The sequence below is a fragment of the Lutra lutra genome, chromosome 3 (genome assembly GCF_902655055.1).
Source record: "Lutra lutra chromosome 3, mLutLut1.2, whole genome shotgun sequence".
Classification (NCBI taxonomy): Eukaryota; Metazoa; Chordata; class Mammalia; order Carnivora; family Mustelidae; genus Lutra; species Lutra lutra.
This window is the reverse complement of record NC_062280.1, coordinates 115,966,601-115,979,354: the sequence shown is the minus strand read 5'-3', so window position 1 is coordinate 115,979,354 and position 12,754 is coordinate 115,966,601. Positions and strand designations below refer to the sequence as shown.

The 12,754-nt window shown below is 43.8% G+C and overlaps 1 protein-coding gene and 1 long non-coding RNA gene across 2 annotated transcripts in view; one reads left to right on the top strand and one right to left on the bottom strand.

Moving 5' to 3' along the window:
* ARHGEF4 (Rho guanine nucleotide exchange factor 4) overlaps positions 1 to 12,754 on the top strand; it is a 259,748-nt gene that overhangs the window by 99,613 nt on the left and 147,381 nt on the right. The window contains 19 exon segments of the mRNA XM_053447833.1: positions 1,670 to 1,754; positions 1,757 to 1,780; positions 1,783 to 1,847; positions 1,849 to 1,948; positions 1,951 to 1,997; positions 1,999 to 2,079; positions 2,082 to 2,165; positions 2,167 to 2,316; positions 2,318 to 2,377; positions 2,379 to 2,465; positions 2,468 to 2,526; positions 2,528 to 2,579; positions 2,581 to 2,616; positions 2,618 to 2,780; positions 2,783 to 2,949; positions 2,951 to 3,007; positions 3,009 to 3,197; positions 3,200 to 3,466; positions 3,468 to 5,405. Of these exon segments, the coding sequence (XP_053303808.1) occupies positions 1,670 to 1,754; positions 1,757 to 1,780; positions 1,783 to 1,847; positions 1,849 to 1,948; positions 1,951 to 1,997; positions 1,999 to 2,079; positions 2,082 to 2,165; positions 2,167 to 2,316; positions 2,318 to 2,377; positions 2,379 to 2,465; positions 2,468 to 2,526; positions 2,528 to 2,579; positions 2,581 to 2,616; positions 2,618 to 2,780; positions 2,783 to 2,949; positions 2,951 to 3,007; positions 3,009 to 3,197; positions 3,200 to 3,466; positions 3,468 to 5,405 (3,711 nt within the window).
* Positions 1 to 12,754, bottom strand: part of LOC125096118 (uncharacterized) — a 107,024-nt gene that overhangs the window by 35,225 nt on the left and 59,045 nt on the right. The window lies entirely within an intron of this gene.

Sequence of the window (12,754 nt, the reverse complement as noted above, 5' to 3'; positions counted from 1 at the left end):
CTCTGCCACAAATTTGAAACTATAGTATCATCATTCCTGATGTTCTGAATCTATCTATTGCCTTAGAAGCTTCACATTGCAAGCTTTGGTGTTTGTTTTTCTCCACTCGGTTAAGGAGTAATTAAAAACATTTGCTTTGGGAAATCTCTTATGACAAGTCCTGAGAAACCATGCTTAGGAAGAGCTGGTTGAGTAAATGGCTTCTGTACAAAACCTGGCTACAACTTGGCCAAGTGCTTGCTCCACTCCTGATCTAAGGAGTCTTTGGGGAGTTGATGATTGAAGGTTGGGGGCAGAGGTGCCTGGATGGCTCAGCCAGTTAAGCGGCTCCTTTGGTTCAGGTCATGATCCCCGGGTTCTGGGATTGAGACCCGCATCATGCTCCCCACTCAGCAGGGAGCCTGCTTCTCCCTCTTCCTCTGTTTGTGCTCTCTCTTTCTCTCAAATAAATAAATAAAATCTTAAAAAAAGAAAACAAAAAAGTTGGGTGCGGCATTATCACCACATTCAAGGTATTGTTTAATACTTGCTACAACCGTGATACGTGGATGAAACTGTAAAATATTATCCTGAAAGAAACAAGTCAGACCCTGAAAAGTACATACTGCATATTCTGGTCATTTGAAATTCCAGAAAAGGCAGACCTAGACTGTGTGACAGAGAGCAGGTCATTGGGGAGGTACAGAATGACTGGGAGGGGGAAGGGGCTTTTTTTTTTTTTTTAGGAAATAAAAATGACTCTAAATTTTATCATGATAGTAGTTACATGGGTGTCCACATTTGTCAAAATGCATAGATCCATCCACTTTAAACAGATGCATATAAATTTATATCTCAACAAGTTGATTAAGAAATATGTAATGAAAGGTGTGCCTGGGTGGTTCAGTCAGTTGAGCATCCAACTCTTGATTTCGGTTCGGGTCATGATTTCAGGGTGATGAGATAGAGCCCCAGGTTGTTCTCTGTGCTCAGCGGGGAGTCTGCCTGGGACTCCCCCCCAACCTGCTCCTCCCTCCATTCTCTCTCTCTCTAAAATAATTTTAAAAAAATGCATAATGACAAAAGGAAAATTTGCAAATACTTGCACAGTTCTCTATTTTTCTTCCTATTCTCAAAACTGTCTTGGGCATTTATAATATCACAAAATGTGTTTGAAATAGTATCACAAAAAGCATTTGAAATTCAATAACTCTTGTATTTTTTTTTTAACTCCAGGAAACATAACTCAGAAAACACTTCTAAGTGTAAGAGTGCCGACTTTAATCCAGTTGGTTACATAACAACAAGCAACACAAAACAAACATATATTAATGTGTTCTTTCCTGCTGAAAACATTAGGCAGAGATATGCTTTTCATCATGACTCACACAACACATTTATACTTACTTCAGCTGTACATGCTCATTTGTCCTATTCTGATTTTTCAATAGGGTCGCCTTTAACTATGTGCTATATTTTCTCCTTACTGTTTGGGTTTGGGTTCATTCCTTATTTCTTGTGTTAATAAAAGGTAGCTCTTCACCTTTACCTCTCTTTTGCTAGGTGCACATGGGGAACTAATGAGATGTTTCTGAACCTTCCTCCTTCTGACAAAGGCTGTGCAGTGTAAACATGTGTAGCAAATATCCTGAGGCCTTGTCTCTGACTCCTCTCTTCTTGCCCTTCCAGAACTCCAGAGCCAGGTGCACACCTGCCAGGTGAAGACAAGATTGAAGACAAGCAGCTCCCCACTTCTCCTGGAGAACCAGAGGAATGGGACGGAGCCAGAAAACAGACCACGATGATTTGAGACACTGTCCCACCATAGCAAAAGTTATTCAGACACAAAAACCGACCCCTTCGAAAGTGGCTTCTGACACAGAGTCCCTGCCTGGTGACCTCACGGGGGAACTCTGCCTTCCTCTAAGTGGTACCTCTGTGGACAGAGAAGGACACTGGGGATGCCCTGACATCCAGCAACCACACCTCCTCACGAGCAGCATTCAACTGGTGTCCCTTGGGCTTGACCCAAAGGAGAACCTAGAGTTGTCCCTTGACCCCAAGGAAGAATCTTACAAAAGTGGGTTTGCAAGCCTTTGCTGCAGGTTGCTGGAGAAGAGAAGACAGAACACCTCCAGGGAAATGGCATGGCCAGCCTACAGCTAGAGTCTTTGCTGGCAGGGTCTCCCTCATCACACAAAGTGCTGCTCACAGAATACCACGGGCCGCTACAGTCTCCAGCCCGCAAAAGTGGTGACTGCTCAAGACCTCAGGGGATCTCTGTTTTTTTCCCTTCAGAAATCCAGGTCTGAGAGTTGTCTGGACATCCCAGTAGTCCTGGCCCTTCCTTCTCTGGTGCTGTGAACTGGGCCAGAGCTGGCCACATATCCATAACAGGGGCCAGGGGGTCCAGGCTGCCTTACAGAGGTCCACTGCACAACACCACCCCTTTGGGAGCCAAGACAAAGAAGGGAAGTATTCTAGGGCCCCCAAAGACAACATAGACTTGCTCTGCACCGAGCCTTGCTCTGATGTCCCTGCCAGATTCCTTTGGGGACCTCTACCTTGCATATGGCAAGCTTCACCATAGTGCCCCAGAAAAATATTAATGACAAGGACAGGACATCCCCAGAGCACCTGCTATCAGCACATGAGGACACTGACAAGGGCCCATTCCATAGCAGTGTTTCCCTTAAGATATCCTGAGAATCTTCCAGGACAGAATTTTGTGAAATTTGGGATTCATTTGAAGGAAGGGATGGGAGCAGAACAAGATACAAGAGCACAAAACCCTCTTCACCCTATCCCACCCAGATGTCTCCTTTGCCTTCTATTTTCCAAAGAAGGGCCCCTTACTTGCAGGTCCAGGATAAACACAGGGCTCCTAGCTGGAAAAGGGCCTTTCAGAACACACCCTGTGAATTTCTCTGGCTGGAAAACCAGTTGGGACAGGATTCTAGATCCTGCCCAGGTCTCTTCATGCCTTACTGCCGAGTCTGTGAGTCCTTACACAGAGGAAGTGCCAGTGGCCCACACAGTGCAAGTCGGAACACAGCCCAGAAAGTCTACAGGAGGAACCCCAAAGCACTGGCCCTTCACCAAACCATGCTGGATGTGAGTGACAGGCAAAACTACCTTCAGACATTTCTGTTGAAGCAGGAAACCAAACCAATTATTATAGATCAAAGTACATTCTCATGTGAGAAAAGAAAGCCACCTTGTTAGGGCCAAGTTTCCACATCATTCTAGCAATAATGGGTCACAGGTGAGGAACAGACACTGGATGCATTGCTGCGAAGGGAGTGATTATTTAGTCACTCCAGAGACTACCCTGAAAACAAGTGCAACAGATACTTCAAAGGAAGTGGAAGACGTGATGGTTCTAGACCCCAACTTCACCGAAAATGCCTTGCAGGAATTTTTGGAAACCACAGCAGCCACTGTGTCTCATTGCAGTGGTGGGGATGAGTGTGACCAGGACTGGAGGGGGTGGTGCCCAAGACTCTCCTGAGGGCCTGAAGCTAAAGCCCAAAGTACACGCCTCTAGGGGCAGGTGCACACTCATCATTATAGCTGTTGAGCAGAAAGGTCTACAGGCCACCAGGAGGAAAGCAGGTCCTCTTTCAGAAACACAGTCCGAATTTCTGGAGCAAAGACCACCATCTCCCTGCAGTGCTGGAGCAACCCCCTGTGAATCTCCCAGGGCTGGGAAACCACAAACTTGTGGGAGTGAGTATGAGCTGCCTGCTGCCAGTGGACTGGGAGGTGATGATGGAACTCTTTGCCAGGGGGCCAAAGCAGCAGAATTTGAGGTAGTTCTATTCCCCCAAACTGCCTCCCTAAAGAGTCCCCTGGGCAAAAAGACTTGTTCCCAGGAGCCCACCCAGGGCAGAGGAGCACAGGGGATGTTGCAGAACAAAAACCTGCTTAGGGCAGACAGGAAGCATGCTGCTAGGTTGCTGGGCCCTGGTCCTGAGACATACCCAGGCCTGGATCCTTCACCCATGGGGAGCCAAAGAGCACAGAGCCCTGAGGCCAGAACTGGGGCTGGGGAAGTGGATGGGGCAGAGAAGGGTTCTGGCACCTCTGCCTCTGCCAGCGCCCAAGCTATTCCACAGCCCAGCCCACCCCGCCATTCCTGCAAGGCTTCACAGGAACCTGGGAAGCACCTGACGTTTCCCAAGGTGACCTCCATCAGGAAAAGCAGGCCCTTGGTTACCAAGACTCCAGGAGGGGATGCCAGTGCTCAGGGACCCCGGCATCTGCAGCCTGCCAGGCCCGCCACAGCCAGCACATCTGCCTGGACCGCGGGTCCTTCGGGCCTGGAGGAACTGCGTGGGGATGGTGCAGGATCTGCGGCCTGTTGGCAGAATGCAGTTGGTGGGGATGAGTTTCCTATACACCAAGTGGGCATGAGCGCCTCTAAGAAGGTCATCCCCCAGGGCGCAGGGGGCAGAGCTGCAGGTCTGAGAGAAGTGGACAATGTGGAGACACGAGGGGACCTTGGTAGCAGAACCCTATCCTCTGAAAGCTGTGATGCTAAGAAACTCAAAACTCCAGAGAAAAGGCTCAGGGCAAGGTTGGCCTTAGCTCATAAGACCTTTGCAAATTTTTTTGAGTCAAAAGTTTTAGAAAAAGAGAACACTGATGAATGCTCTCCAGGTTCTTTCAAGGGCCAGAAGGAGAAGAGCAGGCCACGGCAGAGCTCCTGGCGTGCATTTCTGAAAAGCAAAGATGCAGAAGGCCCCAAAAGGCCCACCTTAGTAAGTCTGGTTCCGGGACAGAAAATTTTGAATCCCCTCAGACCTTCTCCACCAAGGAAAAACAGTCACTGTGAGGAGCAGGTAGAAGACAAGGAAAGCTGTGTTTTTGGAGATCCCTGGTCACCTCCACATTCTCCCACACCAGTGTCACCCAGCAATTTGGTTTCTCTAGATAACAGGAGAAAAAGTGAGCCAACCATCAAATGCACCAGCCCCCAGGAAAGTAGTAGGTACCTAAGTACAGGTATCTTTCCTGAAAAGTCCTGGTTGATGTCACCCACCAGCCCTCATGCCCAGCAGGCTGGGATCAGCTGCACTCTTCCTTCCAGTTCTGCCTGTTGCCTGGCATATGGAAGCCAAGGCATGCCTTGCAAACCCATGAGTCCCAAGCCCCGGAGCCCTAGGCCTGGTGTTCATTGGGCAGATTTCCACTACCCTGGCAGGAACAGTGCCATCTCCATGGTTTCTCTTGAAAGCTACATTGATGTGGATAACAGTGCAGAGGCTTCTGAAAGGTCCAAGACCCCCAAGGCCCAGGCAAGCCTCCTACTTTCTCTGCAGACACGAAACCAGGATGACCAGAAGGAAGAGAGTGGGAAAAGAGGCTGGCATCACCATGGTCTGAGCATAGCACCCTCACTCAGAGACCTTCCTCGAAGTGAGGTGAGTTACCTGTGACTAGCACCAATTTGCTTATTTACCTATAAATGCAAGAGGAGGGAACCACATAGGAAATTTTCCTAAGAGAGGGGAGAGGTGAAGCAGGAAGGCCAATCTGCCTTGCATGGAGACTGTACCATTTAACACTCCCAGAGTGCCTTAATCAACATAGTATGTGACCAACTTCTGAGAATTTGCCAAACTAATGAGTAGGAAGTGACATTTCACTATAATTTTGTGCTTCTAGGCTTTTTTTTCCTTGTATAAATCCAGCCATTTAAATTCCCTTTTTTATCAACTGCCTATTCTTCTATCAGGTGGTTGTTGCAGACTTTTTCCCATCAGCCTTCATCGTTCCCCACTGAAATTTTAAAAAAAAAAATTCCCCTTTTTGGCTGCTAATATTCTTAATGGTGTTTATTTTTTAAAATTTAGGTCTAATACCATTGAGCTTATTTCAGTATAAAGAGATAGTTATCGGTGCTTCTGAATTTCCTAGTAAAATAAAATGGCCTCTCCCCCAAAGCTAAGACCCGGAACAGGGTACATGTGTTGGGTCAGGCACAAGAAAAGGTATACAGGCTTGGGTTTTCTCACGAGTCACTGCTCTCAGGAGGAGGTAGGTTTTTTGAAATTCCAGAAAGAATACCCTTGGGGCTGTGAAAGAAAACCTCCCTATACCTTATCCACCCCTGCATCTGTGTGCCCCTACCCCTCCACTTCTTTAGAAAAATGGTATTGTGTCTCCCTTGTGCCCAGCACTGTGCTGGTGTGAAAGGACCTCAAGTTCAACGTTAGTCTCCAGACAGAGCCAGGCAGTGCACACCCAGCTACACACTGCCTGCTGGTTCCTGGTGAGCCCCTCCTCTGAGCGACCCATCTGTCTGGAACCAGTAATGCTGGGCTGGGTCTATGCTCTCCTCCTTCCTATGTCAGCCATCCAGGTACTCCTGCGGGTCTCCTGTCTCAGAACACATGCATTTTTCCTGTGTTCATGTATTTGCTGCTCTCTTGTCTTTCTACATGTTCTGATACGCACGCATACTAGACTTTCCCTCTCCTCCCATAAGATGTGAAAGACAAAGAGAAATAGTAACTAACATGGGTCACCCACTTCATGCCTGTCCCTTTCCTGGGCACCTTCCAGGTGTTTGCCTCAGGCCCACTACATCTGCTCCTTCCCTTATATAACACCTGGACAGACTGTGGGTCTTAACAAGCAGGGACGTGATTGCAAAGTGCCCGGGAAATGACTAGGCATGAAGTGGGTGTTAGATAAATGTTAGTTCCTGTTCCTCTTTGTCTTTCACATCGTACTGGAGGAAAGGGAAGGCCTAGTGGGCTTACACATAAGAACATGTAGGAAGGGGCTTTTCTGGGTGGCTCAGTTGGTTAAGTGGCTGCCTTTGGCTCAGGTCATGATCTCAGGGTCCTGGGATGGAGTACCGCTTGCTCAGCGGGGTGTCTGCTTCTCTTTCTGCCCCTCCTCCTGCTTATGCTCTCTCTGTCTCTCTCAAATAGATAAATAAAATTTGAAGGAAAGAAAGAAAGAAAGAAAGAAAGAATAAATGTAGGTAGACAAGAGAGCAGCAGATACCTGAACACAGGAATGGAAAGGGGAGAAATGCTTTCAAGTTTGCTCTAGCTGAGGCTCCTGAGCAATCATGGAACAAGAATCTCAACTTGGAGAGATATGAAGGCTCCCTCTTGTGGCTGCTCCTGGGAGAGCAGGCAATGATTGTAGGAGTAATTAGCAAGGAATTCAGTCAGCATTCCCATTTATTCCTTCCACAGTGCATTTAAAGAACAAGGGTTCTTTTATTCCAATACCCTAAGACAACCATCCTTTTTTTTTAATGGCAAAGTTCAACCGTAATGTTTTTATTTTTTTATTTTACTTTTTTAGTATCCCAAGATTCATTGTTTATGCACCACACCCAGTGCTACATGCAGTACATCCCCTCCTTAATACCCACCACCAGGCTCACCCATTTATTTCTCAGAGTCCACAGTATCTCATGCTTTGCTAAGACAACCATTCTTAATATTTTAAGTTTTCTTCAAGCTTCTTTTCTGTAAGTATGTTTTATATATTTATGATGTTTGCGATAATGCCATCTATAGTCTTTAATTTTCTATGAATTTGCATCCTGCACTTTGTTTCTTTAAAACTCTTTTAAGTTAAGAAATTCAGAGGTCATACAGAAAAGCATAATGCACAAATGTGTAGATAATATATCCATGTAAAACAAAAACCAAGTAAGCACCACAAGAAACACTATACCACCCCAGCTCCCATCCCTTCCTGTTCAGAGTGCCCTCTCTTCTCTCTGACACTAACCACTGCCAACCTTTATGGTATTCACTCCCTTGCCTTTCATTATAACTTACTACTTAACTTTGCACCACCAAACCACATAGTTTATTTTTGCCTGTTTTTGAGCTTAATAAAACCTTATTTGATTTCCTTTAAACCTATTCATTCTATTGTCTGACTTCTTTTGCTCTAATTTTGTTAAGACTCATTCTTATCCTGTGTATCTAATGTTCTTTCATGTTTTTGTTATAGAGAATTACTTTGAATCAGCATATTACTGTTTATTAGTGAGCTATTGCTAGACTTTGGGGCTTTCTCCAGTTGCATCTGTTGTGAACAGGGTTGCTAGGATCATTTGTGCCTGGGTGCCTACTGTGCCCGCACATGCATTTCTCCCCAGTGCATTCAGAGGAGTGAGATGGCTGGCTCATTGGGGGATGCAGATCTTCAGCTTTACTAGATACTGTCAAACATTTTCCCAAAGTGATTTGCCAATTTATACTCCTTCCTTGAGATTTCTTTTGCTCCACATTATCATTAACATTTGTTTGGTATTGTCAGTCTTGTTAATATTAGCCATTCTCCTAGGTACGGGTAGAGGTTGTCTCCTTGTGGTTTTAATTGGCATTTCCTCTATATCTATACTTATATGCTTATACGGCAATTTGAATATCCTCTCTGGGGACATGTCTGACCTAATCCCTTGCCTATTTGTCTGTGAGGTTGCCTTTTTCTTGCTGATGGTGATTATTCTAGATACAATCCCATTATTGATTAAATATGACACAAATATCATTTCCCACTCCATGGCTTGTCTTTTTCTTTCTATAATGATATCTTTTGATGTACAGAAGTTCTTAATTTTGATGTTTTCACGTATATCCACATTTTCTCAACTCCAAATTTAGGGGATTGATAGAATCCCCTAAAAAACTTTTTTACTAAAGATTTTTATTTATTTATTTATTTATTTGACAGAGATAGAGAAAGAGCATGAGTGGGGAGAAGGTCAGAGGGAGAAGCAGACTTCTTGCTGAGCAGGGAGCCCAATGCGGGACTCTATCATGGTACTCCGGGATCACGACCTGAGCCGAAGGCAGTCGCTTAACCAACTGAGCCACCCAGGCGCCCTCCCCTAAATAACTTCTAACAAAGATTTCCTAGTCTTATTTTTTTCTTACATTTAGATTTCTGAGATGGCTAAAACTGGCTTTTGTGTTCCGTTGGTTGGTTGTTCTGTCTTTGTGCCAGTTCAGTGTCTCATCAGTGTAGCTATATAGGATGTGTTGCTGTCCAGCTGGTCAGGTCCTCCCACCTGGTTCTTCTTCAATATGAATACTTATTGAGTGCCAGCCATTCATCAGGCAATATTCTAGGTGCTATGAATACAATGTGGAAGAATATATAAAGATCTCTGTCCTCAAAGGAGGCATGGTGGGAGTAAATAAATAATTGAGCAAATAAGATTATTTCAGATATTGAAGAGACTTTAAAAAACAAAAATGTAATTTAAAAATTGGAAAAGCTAATGGGATAGAGATTTGGGTGCTATGAGGGTCAGGCTCCCTTAACTTGCAGGTTTGGAATGTAAGGAGTTGAGCCAAGCCTTGGGTGATGAGAAGCCAGAAAATGAGGCCTCTCAGGGCCAGTCCAACATTTCAGTGACATGGAAGACTCCCCTTACCGAGAGACTGCCCACAATGTTACCTCATACATGGGACAGCACAGCATGTTTGTGCAATGGAAAACAAAAGGAGGCAACATTTGGGTATGGAAAGTGCCACTTACATGTAGACATTTCTTCCCTTTTTAATTCAAGTTTAGGGGCAAAGAATCTATGATTCCAGGCAAGCAAGCTCTGCATCTTATCTATAAACTAATTTGTGCACACATGGGCTTGCACTCTTGGCTAAGGGGGTTTAAGGAAGAAGACCAAGATCAAGAGGGAGCAAGATGAGAAAGAACTGTGGATGGATGAGAGAAATTGAGAAAAGCTATAAGTTTTGAACAACTGTGCATTCTTGATTCCCACTCTGTTACTTCTAACCATGATCCTTGTTGTAAGACCTCACTGGGGCTCTGTTTCCTTATTTGTAAGGGTTGGATAAGGTAATCTCTTGGGCCTCTGCTAGGTAGAATATCAACTTTCTGAATGAATGCTGGAGAGTTTTCCTGACCTTCCCCCATGGTCTTCTCTGACTTTGAAAGCAAGGATCCAAAGTATGGCTTCTACTGAGAGATTTTAAATGAGCTGGATAGGAGGGAATACATTGTGAACATTTTCTAACCTTTCTGAGGGGAATGTAAAATAGTATAGCCACTCTGGGAAAAAAAAAGTTTGGCAATTTCTAATTAAACCTAACCTGGGTTTACCATATGACCCAGCAATTACCCTCGTGCACATTTATCTCAGGAAATGAAACTTAGTTTACATGAACCTACAAATAAATGTTCATAGCAGCTTTATTCATAATAACCCCAAACTGGAAACAACCTAGATGTCCTTCTGTGGGGGAATATTTAACAAACTGTGCTACATCCCTAAAAAACTGAACCATTGACGTATGCAACAACTTTGATGGATTTCAAGGGAATTATTCTGAATGAGAAGAAAAGCCAGTAGAAAAAGGTATTGTACTGTAGGAATCCATTTATATAACATTCCTAAAATGAAAAAATATATATATGGAGATGAAGAACAGATTGGCTGGGGCAAGATGGCAGAGAGGTAGGAGAGGCTGTTACAACTGGTTCCCTAAAAGTGAGCTGATTATCTATCACAATGAGCTGAAAACCCATGAAATCAGCCTGAAATGTAGGATTATACACTTCTGGATCTCTGCCGGGGTAGAAGACACTAGTGGTGAGAGACGTTTCAGGGTACGCCTTGCCTGGATCACAGTTGATACATTCAGCTACACATCCCTTCCACCATCTCTCACCAAAATGAGTAGGAGTAAAAATGCCCAACAGAGGAAAAATTCAGAGACTGTACCCTCTCCAGCAGAGCTGTTGGATATGAACATAAACAGTATGTCAGAAAGGGAATACAGGGTAACAGTTACCCAGGCAATGGCTAGTTTGGAGAAAACCATTAATGACAACATGGAATCAATTAGGGCAGAAGGGGAAGTCACCAGGGAAGAAGTTGAAAATGCTTTCAGTGAGTTACAATCTAATCTAAATTCTTTAACAGCTAGGTTAACTGAAGCAGAAGATAGAATTAGTGATCCAGAGGACAAACTGATAGAGAAAAAAGATCTGGAGGAGGCCTGGAACAAATAGCTTAGAAGCCATGAAAACAGAATTAGGGAAATAAATGATGCCATGAAACGTTGCAATGTCACAACTATTAGAATCCCTGGGGGAGAAAGAAAGAAGGTTAGAAGATATAGTTGAATAGATTCTTCATGAAAATGTTCCCAATCTGGCAAATGGAACCAGCATTTGTGTCCTAGAGGCAGAAAGGTCTCCCCCCAAGATCAGAGAATCTAGAAAGACCTCCATACAACTGATTGTGAAGCTGATGAATCATAATATTAGACAAGAGCTCTTGAGAGCAGCTAAGAGGAAGATATTCCTTATGTAGAGAGGAAGGTCCATGAGAATAACATCAGACCTGTCCACAGAAACCTGGCAAGCCAGAAAGGGCTGGCAATACATATCCAGGGCACTAAATGAGAAGAACATGCAGCCAAGAGTACTTTATCCAGCAAGACTGACTTTCAAATGGATGGAGAGATAAAGAGCTTCCAAGACCAGGAAGGTTTAAGAGTATGTGACCACCAAGCTGGCACAACAAGAAATATTAAGGGGGGTTCTATAAAAGAAGAAAGAACCCAAGAGTGTCATAGAACAGAAATTTATGGAGACAATTCTATAGAAACAAGGACTTCACAGGCAACACGATGTCAATAAAAATGTATCTCTCAATAATCAATCTCAATGTGAATAGCCTAAATGCTCCCATAAAATGGCACAGGGTTGCAAATTGGATAAAACGACAAGACCCGTCCATGTGTTGTCTACAACAGACCCATTTTGAACCTAAGGATACATCCAGACTGAAAGTGAAGGGATGGAGAAGCATCCTTTATGCCAGTGGGCCTCAAAAGAAAGCTGGAGTAGCTATTCTCATATCAGATAAATTAGATTTTAAACTAAAGACTGTAGTCAGAGATAAAGGACACTACATCGTTCTTAAAGGGCCCATCCACCAAGAAGATCTAACAATTGTAAATATTTATGCCCCAAAAAAGGGAGCAGCCAACTAGATAAGACAACTGGTAATCAAAATAAAGAGTCATATTGATATGAGTACATTAATAGTAGGGAATCTTAACATGCCACTCTCAGTAATAGATCATCCAAGTAGAAAATCAATGAAGAAATAAGAGCATTGAATGACACGTTGGACCAGATGAACTGTATAAATATATACAGAACATTCCACCATAAAACAATAGAATACTCATTCTTCTCAAGCACACATGGAACTTTCTCCAGAATAGACCACATACTGGGTCACAAATCAGGACTCAACCAATACCAAAAGATTGAGATTATTCCCTGCATATTCTCAGGCCACAGTGCTTTAAAACTGGAACTCAATCACAAGAAAGAGATTGGAAAGAATTCAAATACCTGGAAGCTAAAGACTACCTTGCTTAAGAATGTTTGGATCAACCAGGAAATCAAAGAAGAACTTCAACAATTCATGGAAACCAATGAGAATGAAGACACTTCAGTCCAAAACCTATGGGATACAGCAAAGGCAGTCTTAACGGCCATCCAAGCCTCCCTCAAAAAAAAAAAAAAAAAAATTGGAAAATCCAGAATACAATAGCTCTCTTTAACCCCTTAAAGAACTGGAAAATCAACAACAAATTAAGCCAACTCCACCCACAAGAAGGGAAATAATCAAGATTAGAGCAGAGATCAATGAGATAGAAACTAGAGATAGAGTAGAACACATCAACGAAACTAGAAGTTGTTGTTTTGAAAGAATCAACAAGATCGATATATCACTGGCCAA